The sequence below is a fragment of the Talpa europaea genome (assembly GCF_964194135.1).
Source record: "Talpa europaea genome assembly, chromosome: 6".
NCBI lineage: Eukaryota > Metazoa > Chordata > Mammalia > Eulipotyphla > Talpidae > Talpa > Talpa europaea.
Window position 1 is genome coordinate 17,276,366 of NC_140072.1, and position 16,366 is coordinate 17,292,731.

The 16,366-nt window shown below is 52.4% G+C and overlaps 1 protein-coding gene across 1 annotated transcript in view; it reads right to left on the bottom strand.

Moving 5' to 3' along the window:
* Positions 1 to 16,366, bottom strand: part of GALNT14 (polypeptide N-acetylgalactosaminyltransferase 14) — a gene marked incomplete at both ends in the record, with an annotated part of 182,653 nt that overhangs the window by 13,738 nt on the left and 152,549 nt on the right. Inside the window, 5 exons of the mRNA XM_084235735.1 lie at positions 172 to 264; positions 2,382 to 2,508; positions 11,258 to 11,361; positions 13,863 to 13,947; positions 14,635 to 14,722. Coding sequence (XP_084091861.1) covers positions 172 to 264; positions 2,382 to 2,508; positions 11,258 to 11,361; positions 13,863 to 13,947; positions 14,635 to 14,722 — 497 coding nt within the window. The remainder of the gene's footprint in view (positions 1 to 171; positions 265 to 2,381; positions 2,509 to 11,257; positions 11,362 to 13,862; positions 13,948 to 14,634; positions 14,723 to 16,366) is intronic.

Below are 16,366 nucleotides of genomic sequence, written 5' to 3' on the forward strand. Positions count from 1 at the left end.
AGCCCTGCCAACCAGCAGGGGCAGGAGCAAGAAGAGACGGGAAAGGACAGCCACAGCTAGGCCTGGAGGGGCTCAGGGGCTCAGGAGACTGATGGAGCAGACATGCCTGCCAGGGCCCACTTGCCTCAGGCCTGGGAGCTGGGCCCCTCTCACTCTACACGGGTGACTTACTTTCCAAAGGGCCGCTCCAGGGCAAAGGGCCGGGCAGCGTAGTAGTACTGTTTGTATTCATCCATCCACACTTCAGCTGTCCGTTTGGTGTTCCTGGGGAGGCAGGGGGTCAGGAGAGGTGCTCTGAGATGGGAGTGTCCAGTTAGAATACTTGCACATGGCTGAGTGGGCTGCACTGCACAGTGGGGGACCTCACTATTCTTCCTGCAGAGCTATGTCCTTCACATTCCACCCAATCTCCTCAGGGGCGCTTATCCAAGACATGGGATTTTAGCAGAAAAAAAAAAAAAAATGCCAGAAACAGAATTTCTGTGGCTCTCAAGAAAAATAAAAATAGGGGGAAGAGCCAGGAAAACCTGCATGTCCCTGGGGCACCAGGAACCCAGAAGGACAGGTAGGGCCTGTGTGAGAGTCTCACCCCACCTCCTCCCTACCCCCACCCCTGCTCCTTCTCCAGGTAACCCCCCCCAACCCCGTTTACACAGGGCATGTGCTGAGGGTCCGTCTCCAAAGGGAAAGCCAACCCCAATGGGCCTCCCGTGAGCCATGTGATCAGCTTGGTGCAGGTGTAAAGAATTAAGTAATCAAGCTGTCTCTGTTAGACATTTTGCCAGCACCCTTTGGTTTTGTTAATCAGGTATTTGCTCTGCGTCTGGCCCCAAAAGTCACAGAAAATAGAGAGGGAGGCTGACAGGGACAATGTCATCACTCAGCAGCAGGGAGGCTGGATACCTGGGAGAGTCCTGGAGCAGACAGAAAATCTATTGGAAGACAATCCGAGGCCGGGGGCGGGTGGGGGCAGCATCTGTTGAGGCCTGAGTAAGAGGACTGGGGGCTCCCTGGAAACGGCCTGCTCCTCCAGATTGCTGGTTGTTTGGAGCTGAGACCCTTGACCGGAAACTGCCTAGGCTACACACAGCCCAGTTCTTGCTGCCCTGAAGGCAGTTTGGCCTTGCCGCCCTGTCCACTGGCCTTGCCATCAGCAAGCAGAAGCTGCTCAGCAGACAGTTGCCAAGTTTCTCCAATCACTGGACGGCCCACCAGTGGTGGGCAGGAGGCCCACGGCCAGGGCCTGTCTCAAAGACAAGGCATGTTCTGAGTCCAAGGCTCTGCCCCTCAGTCCCAGGCCAGCCCCTTCCACATCACAGCCACACTCATCACTTTCCCACTCCAGATGTCCCCAGCTCACTTTCCCTTTTGAAGCCCCAGCCCTGCCTTTGTTTCCCACCTGGCTATTGGGCTGGCTGGGTTTCTCCTGGCTCCACCCCCGCCCACTGGATTTCTGGAAAGGTGTCTAATTCCCCCACCATTCACATCCTGATCCTCTGAGACGGCTGAGTCAGCGAGTGACCAGATCAGTTCCTGCGTGTGAAAAACCGAGGACGAGAGAACGTAGAAGAGGAAAGCTACACCATCAGGGAAGAAAAAGACACCAAAATAAAAAAAATGTGCTTAGCTCCTCCCGTCCTCAAATGGACCAAATGACAGACAAAAAGGCAAAGGGGATTAAGTGGCAAGTGACACTGTCAGATGACAACTAACAAGAGGATTAGGGAAAAGGAGAGAATCTGGTGAAAAAGATGAGGTAGGGAGGGAGAAGAGGAAGGTTAATAGAGAAGGAAGCAACCAAAGGCCAAGGGTGTATGAAGGAGCGAGCAGGGAAGAGGCGAGCAGCCCCACTGGGTCACGGGGTCTGGCCTCTGCATCCTGTACCCCAGCCCACCCCACCCCTGCAGCACATGAGAACACCCCAGGTAAGGAGCCAGTGGCTCAGGGTCTGCCGGGAGAGGTGCCGTAGCAGGCGTGTGAGCTGCATCCACTGTGCCTCCTGTTCCCGAATCTTCCTAAAACCCTCACTGGTGACCCAGCCTAGGGGTGGGAGGGTGGGTCTTCTAGAACTTGGGCAAAAACATCTCCCCTGCCCCCCACTTCAAACAATACCCAGAGCCTGATCCCTGGAACAGCTGCTCAGAGACCTGAAGACTCCAAGGCCACTGTGGGGCCTGACCATGTCTTGGGGAAGTCGATGAAGGACAGCCTGGGCCGAGGGCCTGAAGCTTGATGAGCAGGCCTGAGCCCCCTGCTTAGGCAAAGGTGGGAGGGATGGACACGCACTTCCTATTCCTCCAGAACATTCAGGCAAACTACCCAAGAACCTGGGACGCCCTCAGCTTTCTGCAGCCCCCACGAGCCCTGGGACAAGCACTCACTTTATGTACGTATTGGCGTCTCCATCCGGGAAGTCATACGGGTGCTTCTTCCGGAAGACATGGCCCACTCTGCTGCAGGGGATGATCTCTAGGCTGCCCCCGCACATCCACACTCTGAAGGAGATTTCTGCAAGACAGCCATATCCCCCCATCACCGCTCTGCACCCCTCCTAGGAGAAGGGACCCAGGATGGAGGTCCAAGGAAAGGGTGAGGACTCACTGCACCCAGCTCAGGGCTTGCAGGCTCAGAGGCGACTCCACAGACCATTTTGCCGATGGAAAGCCCTTGTACCTCTGGAAGTTCCTGCCTGGTCCATGCTCCCAGTCAAGCTCAAGGAGGGTTGCTCAGGAAAAATCCATGCCCGTGGTTGTCTGCCCCTGGTGGGGCAGTGTCCAGAGCAGGGAACCCAGATGTGAGTACTCTGGTGCCTCCCCACCACAAACATGCCCCATACCCGATCCAGCACCTGAGTCTCACTTCCTGGGTTTCTTCTCCTTGGCAGTCCCTCCACTTCCTGCTCTCTGTCCTCTTCACTCCAACTCTCCAAGCAGGGGCATGGGCAATGATTCCTAATGTGATCCTCACCTGTCCTCTCAATCACCTGTCCTCAGCTTCCCTGTACCCCCATGTGCCTCCTGCCATGTGTCCTCGGAAAGTCCACTGAGTTGCAGGCAAGGTTTCCTTAACACCAGCATCACCATTGCTGCCTTCTCCCACCTTTCCCTCTACCTGCCCAGGTGCTGTCCTGAACAAGCCACAGCTAATTACCTAGAGGCTCAGCTTTCCCTCACAGTGGACAACACAGATGCCAGGTGAAGAGGGAGCTTCTCAAGACTGTACTGAATGATGGCAAGAAAATGGGGTTGGGGGAAGAAACAGGAAGAGTCTGGCTTTGGGGTCAGCAGCCCCAAGTGCAGTGACCTGCTGGCCACGTTAACGGGGAGACCTGTTTGACCTCACAGAGGCTGTGTTCCTTAAAATGAAGATTATAAAGACACTCCACAGGAAACTGTCCACATCAAATGAAATTTTGAGAATAAATGTGAAAATTCAAATTACAATCAAAAGAGACGTGAGTTATAAAGCAATGTTCCCCTGCAGCTAACCTCTTCAAAATGAGGGCAGGATAGCATCGCCCACCATGCCCCCCTGCCACTTCCTAGATGACTTACAGCCTCCTTCTTCCCGCACACAATTCATGGACTTAACATCTGAGATTGTGACTCTCCATGAAGATCTAGGATCCGCGGTAATCCAGCCTTCGGTTGGGGCACAACTGGGATTGTGGATCCCAGCCTGGTGTTTGCAGAAGCCACGGAGCCACAGCACCACTGCCCACATCTACATCCCCACCTTGCAGAGAGAGCTCCAGAGGCCGAAGAGGCTGGTGCGTGCCACTGTGTTAGCACATGTGCAAATTTAGTCTCAAGATGTCTTCCTTAACAGGTCTAATGCTCCATTCGACTCCTCTCTGGCATCTCAAAACACGATCTGCTCCAGTTCCCAAAAAGGAAATCCTCTCACCCCTCAAAACTGGAGATGCAGGCCCTGCTACTAGATATAACTTACAAATTTCGCGCCAGCTTTCTTCCAAAAATATGCCTACGTTTCGTTTATGGTCTCTTCCTGTCCACGTATTCAAATGAGACATATGTCCCTCCTCATTTGCAAGGCAAATCCCTCAACCTGTGCCTCAATCCCTCCCACCCATGCCCCACAACCTGTCTCTTTCCCTGTGTTCCTTTGCCCAGCATTCTGCTTCTCCCTGAATTGATCGAACCTCTCCCTTCTGCCACAGTCATGCAGAAATCCCCACCCTTGAAAAGCACAAGTGTACATCTTGTGCACAAGTGTACGCGCATCTCAAATGATGGTGTTTTATACACAACCGTCTACCAGGAAAATGATTACAATTCCTTGCTGAAGTCTCTGGTGATGGCTAGCGTTCATTAGCAATAAAACACTTTTAATTGATTACATTATAATCTAGAGTATAGTGTCAATGTAATTTTATATTCACTGGAAAGCTAAAAATTTGTGTGACATGTTTGATTGCAGGAGTCTGGAAACGAACTCACAGTGGCTCTGGAACTTGCCTGGAGTACCCTGACTGTGGCCTATGACCTTCTTCTGGCTGTTCTTCTCGTTTCACCCCAAGGCTGCCCCTGGATGTCTTCTGATGCTGTTTCCTCATCTGCCCAAGGCCTCACCTCCTCCCTACCAGCCGTGACTCCAGTTCTAGTTCCAGCACCAGCATGCTGTAGCTGCCAGATACCATCAGGGTGCACTGGACACCTTAGATGCAGTAGGTCTTCTATCAGCATCCTCCGATCGGATGCAGCCTGCCTCCTCGCCTCCACCTCTAGAAACCATTCCTCCTCCTCATCTTCCTGTGTCTGGCATTTTAGCCTAACACTTTAGAGTATCTCGATCCTGCAAACATAAGCCAAGAGAGGGAAATGCCCCCTTCGCTGCCTCCTAGGAAGGCTCTGCTCAGACCTCCTTCAGGTTGTTACAATCACTCTACTTCCCTGAAGCCTGCTCGCAGTCGGGGATACTCTTAAATTTACTATGTAGAAGCAGTTCTGAAAGAACAAGCGACAGCAGGCAGCTGGGAATGGAAGCCCGTCCCCCAACTCCTAAGCCTAAGCTCTTGCCCTGACACCTCCCTCCACTTGAGCACCACCCATCAGCACAGCTAAGGATACAAAGAGTGACTTCACGGCACTCACAAAGGAGCAGGAGGAGAGAGAAATCCCTCACAGCTCCACATCTCTACCCTGCAACTCATTCATCCAATCCTGACAGACCTGACTTTGTTCATCTTAAGGCCAGAGATGCCGCCCTTGGGAGCCTGCAGCAGGAAATGGGTAAGGGCTTCTCTGTCTGACATCAGCTTGGGATAAGAAGGGACGTGATCTGAGACAGGCGACCTGCACCATGCGCCTCCCTGGGGTGGAATCTTCCGGTGAGGCAGCTTGGAGATTTCAGGTTGGTGCTATGATTCGCAGGTACTGCAGTTTGGAATATTTAAAGTCTATTGCTGCCCTAGCTTTACCTGCACCACTGACTTCAGGGGAGTGACAAGCCTCCCCCCAGGAGGCAAGCTGGGTCCAGTGGCTGCTTTGAGGAAGGCTTTTAATCTCGATGTCCCTTCAGTGGGGGCTCCCAGATCAGAACTGCCCAGGTATGAGGCGGCGGGCCTTCCAGGCACAGTCTAGACCCAGGTCTGCAGCTCCTGCAAAGTCATCACTTTCTTAAGCAAAGGAGGGGGGAGCAAAAAAAAAAAAAAACGACTTAGAGAGTTAGTAGGGTGTTCTCGCTGAGTCAGCACCCGCATAATCTCCCTGGTGATGAATGTCATGCAGACCCGAATCCACTTCGAATTCTAGGCAGGGAGAGGTGTAAATTTACTCCATCCTCATTGGGGGCACTGTTAACTTCTTATTTTCATTAAACTTCAGATTAATATTTGAGAGCAAATTGCCCTCCTCCCTACCCTATTGTCACCTCTTTTTCTTTTATCTCATCAACCCAGTTAGTAGCTTCAAAAGCCCCCACCTTCGCCAGAACTAACACCCATCCACCATCCCATGATGGCGGACAGCAACTCAGGGAAAAGAGGACAGCTTTCTCCCCAAGAAAGAAACCACAGCTATTCACAGGCCATGGCTCAGCCATACTAGTTTAGATTTCCTTTATAGCCTGTTTTCTAAACAGAAGCCAAGGGAGCATTAGAACAGGGCTCCACTGAATGCAATGGGCCATTTTAAATGGAGCCTCAAATACTGTACACAGACATAGGTTGTATCCACAGCTCATTCTCCACTCTGCCTGTGGCCAAGCTAAGAGCTACCAGGGAAGTCGAGCAGACGGCGGTGGGTGAACACCTCATGTGTGGGTTTGGTTGGGCCCTTTGATGAGGGTCTCGGGCCACCAGCAAGGTGTCGGTAGCACACACTCCTCTGGATATTGTTCATAAGTCCACACACATAAGTATGTGATGACAGGGACCTTTTCTTTCAATGATCTTTATGTTCCCAGGGCCACATGGGCCAGGCAGCTCTGATCTTATTTTGTAATGTATACATGGACTTGAGTGCAATAATCCTGTTGGCCCATAAAACAGCCTCTTTAGCTGTGAGCTAAAACTGCACTTCACACATACCTGGGACAACCTGGCTACATCCAGGGCCCATTCTTCTCAGATGATGTCATATTCCTAACCTTGAGCCAGTGAACACAGGAGGGGTGAGGTCAGAAGAGAAAGCTGCAGGGGCAAACCACCCAGCGGGTTTGAGGAATGCTCTCCTAGCAACGTGGACAGCTCCAAGCCTGGTGGGGAAGCTCAGCTCCAATCCATCGTCACAAGGTCCTGTGATGTGGGATTCCAGCATTTCTATTGCCACCAACACAAACTATCACACACACCCCTCATGTGTAGGTTTGGTCGGGCCCTTTGATGAGGGTCTTCGGCCATCAGCAAGGTGTCAGCAGGTTTGTGTTCCTTATTGAGGGCTCTCAAGAAGAATCCACCTTCAAGCTCATCAGGGTTTATGCCCAACTCAGTTCCTTGTGGTTGTAGGACTGTGGTTTCCTTCTCTGAGCTGGCTGTAGCCCAGGAGCATCTCCCAGCTGTTTCCATCTGACCCTCCATCTTCAACTGAGCAATAGCCTGCCCAGTGCCCCTCATGCTGCAAATCTCTCTATTTTGTCCAGTTCTCTGCTTCCAGCTGGAGAAAGTTCTCTGCTTTCATACTGGGCCCACATGGATAATCCAAAGTAATCTCCCAACTTCAGACCACTCATAGTAGCCCGAATCACATCTATAGAGTCTCTATGGCAGCTAAGTTAACATATGAAGGCAGACAAGACATTCCCTTTGACCAAACTTCAGTCAGGCTCCTCTAAGCCCTTAACGCAGCCTTGACCCTACCCCCAGTCCTCCTGGGCATACAGAGCCAGTTTAATCAAGAATTCTAAGTCAATTCAGCAAGTCCCCCAGGCTGGAGATCTGACTACCCTGGTAAGAATCCTTACACCAGTTTATCAAGTATCGCCCTCCCCTTGACATCCCCTCAGTAATTTTCCACAAGCTGACTTTCCACCCTCACCTCCCTACTTGGTTCGAGTTACTGGAGTCTCATCTCCCATGTTGCAGGAGTCATGAGGTCTAGCATGCCAACTCTGAATAAAGTCTTCCTTACCACTTAACAATGGTCACAATAATTTTTTCTTGAAATAATGATTAGGGGGTAATTACCTTTTGGGGAGGCTATTTTCCTTATCACAGGATCACAATCTCCACTATAAAGACTTGGAAATAGACTCAAAGAGTTGAAGTAACTTTCCCAAAGACACACAACCAGTAATGATTGGTCTACGGGATTCAAAGTCAGGCTGTCTAATGCCGCAGCTGAGCTCATAAGCACAGTGCGCGCGCACACACACACACACATGCCACACTGACACCTCACTGGGCAACAGCTTTTTAAAGCTTTTTAAAGATGAAAAGCTTTAAGATGCTGCTAGATGTGAGTAGATAGATGCAGTAGCTATATTACAAGTATTTTGTGTTATGCAAATTGGAGTTTAAGCATCTGATTTTAATGCAAAACAACTTCTAAAAAACCAACTAAAAGCCACAATTCCCTGAAGCCTGCTCTTATTGCTGAACTGCAGATATAATTATCAAAACTATTCACTTCCCCTTAGCTGTGTTGTGCAGAAGGGTGGCCTGAGGTCAGGGGTCAGCACACACAGTGGAGGTCAGCTGGCAGTCAGCTGTGGGGCTGGCAGGGTATGTGCCACGTGTCACAGAGCCTGCTTCTGGTCTCCCTGCCCAGGGCCCTTTCCAGTTCTCCCATGGACTCTGGTGCTATGAAATAAAGTCAACATAACATAGACATAGAAGCCCCAATCTTTGGAAAAACACCTCTACCCACTGTTGCTATTATCACGGGCTCCACTTAATGCAAGCTGACCTATTTTGAAGCAGCTTCACTGATGGGATCTGTTTTGCCACCACCCCCTACCCCATACACACACACACACACACACACACACACACACACACACACACACACATACTCTTTCTCTTTTCTCCTTCAGAACACAGGTTTTCTGAGTGGCTTCCACTGTTCTAGCCTTAAGAACAAGAAGTTTGCCTGTATGTTCTCTCTTGCTCTGGGTTTATGGGGAAGAAGGCAGCAGGCACAAATGAATAAACACACAAGTATGTAAGAGGACTCAGAGCCAGGATGCAGAAGAGAGCAGGGTGCAGAAGGAGGGGGTGGAGGGCAGGCAGAGAAGGCAACGCAGAGCTGTGCTCTGGATGGAGAAGGAAGGCCAGGCTTCGAGACGGTCTCAGGTCACTGTGGAGCATCAAGCATGTCTGGGCAGGGGGCGAGTTCTGTCAGAGCCTCCAAACTGAAGGCAGGAGGGGTGGGTGAGGCCAAGGAGGAACACAGCTGAAGCATGTGGGCCTGGGTATGAAGAATAGGAAGGAACTCCTGGGGGTGCCAGGCCAGGGAGAGTGGGAGGGAGAACACTTGGGCAGGAATGTGGGGGGATGGCTTGGAGGGAGTAGAACAGAGGTGGGGACACTCAGGACAGTGCTGGGGATGAAGGAGAGGTGGATATGAGCCACATGGAGGGGAGCACATCTTTGGGTATTGGTGATTTGGGGGGTAGGGTCCCCACTGTCATCTCCTGGAGCAGGGATTCTTTTACTCTCAGGCAGCAGCACATCTTTGCTGCCCCAAAACATCACTGTCCAGCCCCACTGAACCCTGGTCATCATCGCATTCCCACCCTCATGGACACAGATGCTGAGCTCTCCCCATCTGCACAGCTGACTGTCCTCTGCTGCAGCCACCCCTGGAAAAGCACTATATTTCTGGCATATAAAAATGCTAAAAAAAAAAAAAAGTCCAGAAACAGTTTTGAAAGTGCTGGGAGCAGGCTGGAACATGGACTATTGGGATGGACAAGTTTCCAGTGACACCAACCCACCGGGGCTTTCTTGGTGGTTTAAAAACTTTTGGGGGAGCATTGCAAATTGTCTCTCCCACACCTTGCCAGCAGCCCCTCCCTCCCCACTTCCCTATCTGAGTCAGCACTTGTCAAGGCCAAGGACTCCAGCCCACTAGGAAGCATACTAGATGACACTGATGCTTCATCTGAGCACATGTGTCCAGAGAAGGTGCTGGTAGACTGGACCAGAATGTGCATCATTAAAAATAAGGTGAGGCCTGAAAGTGAAGGCCAAAGGCTCAGGCTCAGGGTGGGTGACTCAGGAGTGTGAAACAAGCCCCCACAGATGACCCAGGAGGGAGGTGGGTTTCAACTTAGAATTTTCTAACAATTCAACAAAGAATTCTCAACAACAGAACATATGAGGCAGTGGAGGCCCAGCCTCCAGGAGGGAGGGTAAGTGGTACTTGACCATCAGCACATCTGATCACTCTGCCCAGGAAGACAGGAATCTCTGCCGCATTGGGAACACCAAGGGCCTACCTGGTTCTAAGCCCTCCAGGGCTGGGGCAGGCAGACCTGACCTCAAACCCCACACCAAAGATGCCCATTCTGTCCCAGGAAGGGGGCTGGAGTCTTCTGCTTTGTCAACCCCTCGGTTCCAATCCAACCCTGTATTGGCAGGAGTCAGACTTTTCTGATGGATTTCTCTACACTGCCCAGTTTGGGAGAACAGATGCTGTGGGTCAGGCCAGCAGCCATAAATTTCCAAGAAATAACTCTTAGTGACTGAGGAAGAAAGCCACAAAACACTCGGAAGGCAGGGATGGGAGAAAACAATGGCGGAGGACAATGCACAGGATTACTGCTAGATGCCAGGATGAGCCCATGGATCATTCGCTTGGCACAATGTTCGGAGACCCCGGGCCAGACCCACTCCCCGCTGCCCAGAGTGGGCAGGGTCCCAGCACCTGGATGCGGCTTCCTTGTCCTCCATTGTGATCTATTCAACAAATAGCTACTGATGCTTCCCTGTGGCTGGCACCACACTAAGCAGCAGAAATAGCCAGCAATGAAAAGACCAGACCCCTGCCCTTCTGCAGCTTACATTCTACTCCACTCACCTGCTGGAAGGAAGGGAAGAACTGAGGCTTACTCTGCCGTACGGAACCACAATTTTGCAGCCTTACCTCAATGAACTTTTGCAATAACCACCAGGAGCACCCTCAGGTGGCAGAGTTAATACGGAGGAAACTGGAGGGTCACTCTGTCATCAGCTAGATGTAGTGGGTCTCTCTGACTTTTCTTTTGCCTGTAGCTGCAAATTCAGCACCACCCCAGTTTGTCCGGCCCTGGCCATCTGTTTCACAGCTTGGGAATCTACGATACAGTTCCTACACCCCCTCTGTCTGCACTAGGGCATGAGAGCAGAGGCCCCAAGTTTCCATAGCAGGTACCCCAGACTCTTCTCATTAACCCGGTGCTAGTGCTACACATACAGCAGCCAACAGATGTTCTCCAGATGGTAACATGCCACTGTCAATCCTGCTTCTCATTCTTGTTACCCCCAGTGTCCTGCCACCTCCAAATTCCCAAGTTCAGAGCTCCCAGCTCAAGCCTGCCTCTGGCCCTTGGGACTTGGTCTTTGCCTTGGGTCTCCTTGCTTGTGCATCTCTAGTTTCCCCTAACACTGTCTGGGTGTGCTTCCCAGGCCCCACGTGATGTCAGGGAGAAACTCTCTTGTTCCTCTGCCCGCCCAGTAACCACTCGTCTGGTGTCCACCAAGCTTTCCCCCACGTGAGTGACTCGCTCCCCATCTCGCTGGCCCTCCTCCCAGGGACCTGTCCCCAGGGCACAGGATTCCCCTGCTCCGCCCCAGGATGGAGAGAGAGCAACTCACCAAAGTTCTCCCCACCCCAGATGTCCATGGCCATGTCGTATTTCCCCAGTTTCTGGAACCAGGATCTGTCCATCACAAAGAGCCCTCCAGCTATGATGGGAGTCCTGCGCATGCAGAAGGAAAAGAAGGAGGATCGGTTATGAGAGGGGACCACTGTCAAATCCAACCAGATAATCCAGTGAGTATAAGCGGGTAAGTCTGTGTCTTCCTCCCTGGCAGTCCAGAGGCCAGGGCATTTTCTTCCCACTTTAGTTTCTGCTCAGGAGGGCTAATAAATAGTCCATGCACTAAAAACCAGACCATGCTCCAGGGTTTACCACTTATTGTAAATCTCTTGACCTGCTGACAGGTTAGTGCACGTGCTCGGTAAGGGATGGGCTCATCAGAACTCCAGCTGTCTGTGAGCCCAGGGGCCTCCACTGGCCTCTTACCCAGACGATGTGCAGTGTGGCCCCCCCAAGTTGGGGCAGGAGTAGTGGGCCACAAACCAGGGCTGAGAAGAAGGGTCAGGACAGCATCGATTAACAGCACATCAATTTCTTAAGATGGAGCTCTCACCCTGTTCCCTCTTTATCCCTCTGTTATGGGTTAAGTTACAGCCCCTTAAAATACGATGGGGTCCCAACCCCAACACCTTAGGATGTGCATCACTTGGAAAGAGTCTTTACAGAGGCAGTCAAATTAAAATGAGGTCTTTGGGGCAGACTCTAATCCGATATGACTGCATCCTTAGAAAAAGGGCAGACCTTGTCACAGACAAGCATGGAGAGACCATGTGCAGAGAGAGGCAAAGGCAGCCACTGGCAGCCAGGAGCCAGGTCTGATGCAGCCTCCGCAGTCACGACCCTGCCACACCTGGCTTGTGGACTCCCAGCCCCTGGGATGTGCGATAACACATTTCTGTTTAGCCCATGGGTCTGTGGTGCTCCATTATAGCAGCTCAAGCAAACAAATACACCCTCATCTTCATTTTATTTTCTTGGGGTCCTACCCCAACATCTTCTTCTCTTGACTGCCAGGAGAGATGTCAGAGAAAGTCATTTGGTAAGGAAAGGGGTACAGAGGAAGAAAGGCAGCTGGGGAACAGAATCCAACCAAATAATCCAGTGAGTGTAAGCGGGTAAGTCTGTGAGAATCAATAGCTGAGGTAGGAGGGCCAAACCCTGGCGGGCCCCACAGGCCCTGAGTGAGGACCCAGTCCCTCATTCAGTGGGTCCAGAGGGCCAAAGGAATGTCCTCCTATGTCAAGCTGGTGAGTGGCCTGTGTCCTGGTGTCACCACACCCTGCTGTCCCCTGAGGACTAACCTAATTCCAAGAAGCACTTATTCTTTGTTGAGCAGAGATGCTGCCTGAGAACCCCACCACTGGGAGAGAGTGGGGAACCCCAGAGGCCGCTGTCCATGCAGTGCCCGGCCATAGCTGGGCTGCCCTTGGAGGTGTCTGGAAGGCAGGACTCCTCTGCCCACACTCATAGCAGAGCTCGAGTGTGTGTGAAGGGCAGAAGTTCCTCTTCCTTTAGAAATAAAGGGCACTGTCAGGCGTGGCCTCTGGCTCCAATCTCTCTCTTGGCATTGCTCCAGGCCATGAAAGCTGGGAGGAGTACACGGCTGGCAGGGGAGCCCAAGGCCCCTGAACAGAGTGTCCTCTACTCCTCCACCTGTTGGAGCATCCTAGCTTTTAGCTCTTCATATTCCCTTCAGCTCACAATTTGACTTTAGTCCATGGAAAATGGCCAGACATTTACTAAATAGCAGACCCCCAAGATACAGATGTGACTTTGAAGATGTGGGCTTCCCTAGGTCACTGGCAGGAGAAATCTAGTTTCCTTCTGTGTACTGCACCCACTTCCCATCCTCCTGACATACCACCCCCCACACTGACATAGCCTGGAGATGTCAACGGGTCTGGGACATGCTTATCACCCCAGTCTTAGGTAAGACCACCATGGCCAAATACTCTTGCTAATGAGGACACAGGCACCCCCACTGGGTGAACTCCTATGCTCTATTCTATGGGGGGCCCAAAATAGGCCCTGAACCCCAGACAGCCAGCTGGCACCAAGTGCAGTCAGTCACAGGGGGGCCTGGGAGGAGGTAGCTCAGGCTAGTGCACGAGCCGTGCATAGCCCTGCAAAAGCAGCCCAGAGCTGAGGCCATCAAGTTCTCCCAGAGTGGAGCAAATGTGGCTGTTAGTAAGTAGCAGTGGCCTTAGTATCAGCCCCTACTGATAGCCATGCTGACTCAGCCTCCAGGGGTGTAGCCAGACATCCGAAACCTGGGGGCTCTGCGCCTGGCCTTAAGAGACCATCTATTCCCTTGGCAGAGCCTCAAATGGGATCCTCGGGACCCACCCAACTTTAAGCAGGAAACATAAGTACCCCATAGTATGTGTGTGTGTGTTGGGGGTGGGGGCGGTGGACAGCACAGGCTACAGTGCCCCTTGCATAGCCATCTCCAGGAACACAAGTGGCGATGGCATGGTGAAGGGGTCTCTTGGTCTCCACCCAATCTTTTGAGCATCTGATCACAATGCCTCCCCAGACCATGTGACAGCAGGAAGGACCACGTGGTGGTGGCTCTGCCTGCCCTGCCTGTCCAGACTTACCTAATGGGCTCAGTGGGGTCCAGGCGTCGAGCCTTCTCCTGTGGGGAGAGGTGCTCCCACTGGAAATGGAGGCTCCAGTCAAACCCTAGAAACAGCACACTGGGTTGATTTGGTCTCTGAGATGCCCCTGCAGAGCATGCTCATTCTGTCCCATTTCTAGAAGTTCATGAAAGGGGAAGCCCGTCCCAGGGACAGCAGGCTTCCCCCAAGCTGGTTACCCCAGGACTGCCAACTTCCCCTTTCACGGCCTCCACTCTCTCTACCTGCTGCCTTCCTGAGCCTTCTCTGCTCAGTGGGGTTAGGGAATAAGGGGCAGAGATTGGATGGGGCCCCAGGGTAGAGCCGAGGCGGACAAGATGGTCAGTTAAGGGATGTGGCCCTTGCTCAGGAACCTCTGATGGCGTAAGCAGATTTGTGAGGTGCTGAATCACCTCAGATGGGTCCTGGGGTGAGACCTCAAGGAGAAGACGGTGACCCATGCTGAGGAGCTAGAATGGCTCAGGTGCACACAGCCAGGGGCTCCTTGCGTCTGCCACAGTCCCAGGCCCCGGAGTGAGCCCTGTCTTGGAGTCAGAGGACTGGGGGCTGGGAATGTCCGGCCCACTCGCCTGGCCCTTCCACTCCCTGGCCCAATGGACACGGTCATATCGAGTGACTGACACTACAGGCCATGGACTGCACCTCAGACAAACCCCTCAGTGACTTTCTCACTTTGGTGCCCCGACAGCAATGACCAGAGCCCTGATGGGGGAAAGGTGTGAGCCCCACTCACCCCCTCTGAGCTCCGAGGCAGACTCGATGTAGTGGAAGCTGTCCAGGTTGATGATGTCGATCACCGGGCACACCACGCGCGTGTAGTCCTAGAAAACATAACCCAAGCTCAGCGTGGAAGGAGAGGTCACTGGCGGGAATCAGGGAACTGGAAGGGGCTCACCCCGGCAGTGCCAGAGTCTGGCTTTGGGGCCTTGACCGAGCACCTTCCTCCCCAGATCTGTGTTCCCATCTATAAAATGAGGCTCTGAAGGCTGAAACCTCTCTAGTTGCTTGAAACCCTCAGAGCCTTTAGCTGTCCCCAACCACAGTTCTCTACCGTGCTGCACCCCGAGAAGAGGACATGGGGAAGAAGGGGCCTGGAGATGTCCTTCTTCGTCAGGAGGCAAAGGATACACTCAGCCAGGAAGGTGACCCCAATCAAGCCTGCAGCCCCAAGAAGCAAAGTCACACACCCACAGCGGAAACCACTTGGGATTTCCAAATACTTTCGTTCTAGGCCATGGTTCCTAGGCAAGCTGGTGAAGAGCATTGGCGAGATTCCTAACTTAGGTTATCACCTGTGGACACTCTATTCCTCTAGCCCTGGCTCCCCCTGGCTTCCAGACATGGCCCAGAAAGTCCATTTCCAGTGGCTTCTCCAGGGTGGTCTCATCACCTTCTCCTAAAACATGCCCCTTTCTCTCAGTCCCTTATTTCTATTAACAGAGCCAACCCCTACGCCCCCTTCCTTCCCAGCATTAAATTAAGAAGCGTCACCTCTGCCCATCACCAGACCCATCCTGCAGATACTAGAAGGATTCTTCTGAGTGGATCCTGCCCCTGCTTGGCCCTTCACGCCTAGAGTCATGCACAGAAGCCTGGCCCCAGCCCTCAGCCACTCCCTTTTCTTCTCATTCTACACGTGACTGACAGTGTCATCTTTCTGATGCACAATCTTGCTCTGCAGCTGAATGAGTAAAAACCGGCTCAGGGACAAGGTTCAGACTCCTCAGTCTGACCTCTAGGACTGGCAGGAATAGGTCTGTATCATGTTTTCTAGCCTTATCACTCACTGCTCCTCTAGGCCACCCTGTTTATAGGCACCAAAGTCACTCATGGACCATTTCCAAAACAAAAAAGATATAAATTCACCTCCTGGGAGGCATCACATATATTTTTTAAAATGTTTCCTAATTCTGAGGGGACACCCTGACCTGGCACACTGGAGAGGAACCTGGGCCCCATGGGTAGTGGAGCTGAGCACAGAGCCTCACAGTTAAATGCAAATCAAACAGCAGGGACAGTAGCGGGTCTGGGCAAAGATCAGGCCCACCTCCCCAGTCCCCAGCACCTACGGCTGGCACAGGTAGGAACCTGTTTCTCCCGCAGCCATTTAATTTCCTGGTTCAGTCTCTTCCCCAAATGAGGCTGTCTTCTTATTTTAAGCTCAGATCCACTGAGTGCCTGCTCTTATGTTCACAGACTTAATTCCCTCTCAGCCTCCACCTGTGATTCATCCTGACAGTGACAAGGTGCCTCCGAAGCCAATTGGCCCGCGTGGAAAGAAATGCTCATTTTCAATGCATCGCTTCTGCCTCTGGGACGTGCACAGATGCTTCCCTCACAGTCACCATGGCACCTACCCAGCTGCCACGGTTCTCCGGGCTCCTCGCTGGCCACTGTCACAGTGTGTCTGTGTGTCTGCGCACATGGTATGCACACGCACAGCCACACCCACCCATACCCGCACA